At 38.3% G+C, this 2,500-nt stretch overlaps 1 protein-coding gene across 1 annotated transcript in view; it reads left to right on the top strand.

Annotated features, from left to right (window-relative positions):
- Positions 1 to 2,500, top strand: part of slc44a4 (solute carrier family 44 member 4) — a 32,857-nt gene that overhangs the window by 8,348 nt on the left and 22,009 nt on the right. The window contains exons 3-5 of the mRNA XM_084423672.1: positions 181 to 254; positions 1,447 to 1,525; positions 1,607 to 1,706. Coding sequence (XP_084279798.1) covers positions 181 to 254; positions 1,447 to 1,525; positions 1,607 to 1,706 — 253 coding nt within the window. The remainder of the gene's footprint in view (positions 1 to 180; positions 255 to 1,446; positions 1,526 to 1,606; positions 1,707 to 2,500) is intronic.

Raw genomic sequence — 2,500 nt, 5'->3', positions numbered from 1 at the left:
CATTTAACGTGTAATTGTCATGAAAATTATGCCAAACAATGCAACAACAACAAAAATCTTAATGAAATTCTATACATAATACTGTTCTTGATGCGTAATATGTTCAGTCTGTTATATGTTCTGTGTGTGTGTGTGTGTGTGTGTGTGTGTGTGTGTGTGTGTGTGTGTGTGTGTGTGCAGGAGCTGTACTGACATCATATGCTGCGTTCTGTTCATGCTGGTCATCGTCGGGTACATGGTGGTGGGAATTCTGGGTAAGCTCCTGTTTCTCTGTCTGTGAACGCTGGCAGAATCGCTGTGGATTGACGCCATGTTTACCCTGACCTGAAAGCATTATGGAAATGGACCTCTGTATGTAAATGCTGGAGAGAGCAGGGGGTTATGGGTAACATAATGTGCTTATTTCTGCAGACTGAGAGTAGACACAAGACACAAGTTTATTGAGCTCTCTCTATATAATCTGTATATAAAACTGATTATAATTGCTGTAGACAAAAACAAATCTTAAAAGCATCTTTTCGTAAAACATCATTTTTAATATTACTTAATGTCATTTTAAATTCAAATTAAATTCCTGATTTAGAATTTTGAACCGAATGCAGAATTGCAGTTTGAATGTGAATGTTAGGAAGTGACCTTTAGTTGCCCAGTGTGGAAGAACACTTCATTTCCCAGAATGCACTCTTACAACTGCGACTCAACTTCCTTTTTGATGTGGCCAGTTCAATTCACACTCAGACTCACGAATCTCATGACAGGGAACCAATTCTTCAGTTTCAAATTTTGCACTAGATAAAATATAACCATCATTTTTTATTTTTTTTATTATATTTTATATTTTGTATTTATTTTTTTATTTATTTATTTACAAAACACATTAAAAGACAAATTAAAAAAAGAAACAAAATATCAATACAAAGGGTTCCACTTTAAATGTTGCATTATATTAAATTGCTATTTAATGCACTTGCTTTGATATCCTGATGTCCTGATAATCTGGAGTTTGGGCATGTGTGTCAGATCACAGACGTTTATCATCTAAATCTTCATTATTTCCTCTTGACATCTGTGTGTTTGTGTGTGAAAGCTCATTAAACTGAGATCAAACTACAGCTAATGAAGATCAAGCCAAACACTAATTAGAGTCTAAGGACTTTACCATAGAGCTAATTACAGTCAGTGACAGTCACAGTGATCTTACCACGGTTCAGGGCTGTAGTTATGGACAACGTGAAGTGGAGTTCATGCTTTGTTCGCATCTGATAGTGTCAGAGCAGATAGATAATATTTCTGAATATTGATCATAACCTTATGGATTGAGCTGCCTTTACAGCATCAGATGAGAACACGAGTGGCCACAGAAATCTGATTAAATGAACACACATTTATTGGCTCTTCTGCTATTAACGTGTGTGTATTTGCTGTGAAATGGCTTGATTCCTGTAGCCTGGCTGTACGGAGACCCTCGACACGTGCTTTATCCCAGGAACTCCACGGGAATGTTCTGCGGAATCGGACAGAACAAGTGAGATTTGCCGTCAGTCGTTCTGGGATCTTCTGGGCTTGGTCTGTGTTTCTTCGATGCTCATGTCTGTCTGTCTCTCAGGGATAAACCCAGCGTCATGTATTTTGACATCCTCAAATGCGCCACGGCGACCAACATCATGGCAGCGGCTCTGCAGGGCCTCCAGTGTCCCACCACACAGGTACAAGTCAGATCTATCCAAAATCACCTGCGTTTGTTACTGGTTTATAAAGTTTCCTGATGTCCATGAGACTTTTACATCTCAAACACTCATAATTTGGTCATTTTCTACTCTGTTGTTGAGCTTTTGGTTTGAACACTCGGTTTAAAAGGGGCGTGTCTCCTTTAAGACTTCAGTGCAAACGCCCTCTGCTGTGATTGGGTGGCATATTTGCATATTAAATAAGCATTATACATGTGGAACTGGTAAAACGCGATTAGGATTTGAGTTGCTGGCAAACAATGGTGTATTGTGCATTACAATATAATGTTTACATTTAGCCTGCTATCACATTTAACTATATCGTTGCTGTCGGGCGGAAACCTCAGGGAATGGAAAAATGTAAATAATTAAACTGCACTGTCAGAGTTGATATTGTGGCTTTATATGTGGTCAGACACTTGCATGTGCCATTATATTATTAATATTTTACCACAGTCAAGCTCAAATGGAGTTTGGAGGTTTATGGCCAGTGAATATCAGACTTGTTTTGTCCGTCATTAGAACGGCTGCATTTGAGGCATTAAGTGCATCACATTACATTTCATCAACTTACAGGTTATAAAGTGTATTGTAGCGATGTGTGCGCTCAGTTTTTTCTCTCATTTGGCCAAAATCTCATGTTATTAAAGATGAAGTGCTATGTACAGGCTATTTAGGAACTAGCTGTGACTCAATGACAAATGCTAGACTCAGACTCTCTTCTCCGCTCCTCAAATACATTAAACATTTGCGTTTATATAGTGTTTCTTGAC

This window comes from Rutilus rutilus (genome assembly GCF_951802725.1).
Source record: "Rutilus rutilus genome assembly, chromosome: 11".
In the NCBI taxonomy this organism is placed as follows: Eukaryota; Metazoa; Chordata; class Actinopteri; order Cypriniformes; family Leuciscidae; genus Rutilus; species Rutilus rutilus.
Note: the sequence above shows the minus strand (reverse complement) of the source record. Positions and strands in the feature narration are given on the sequence as shown.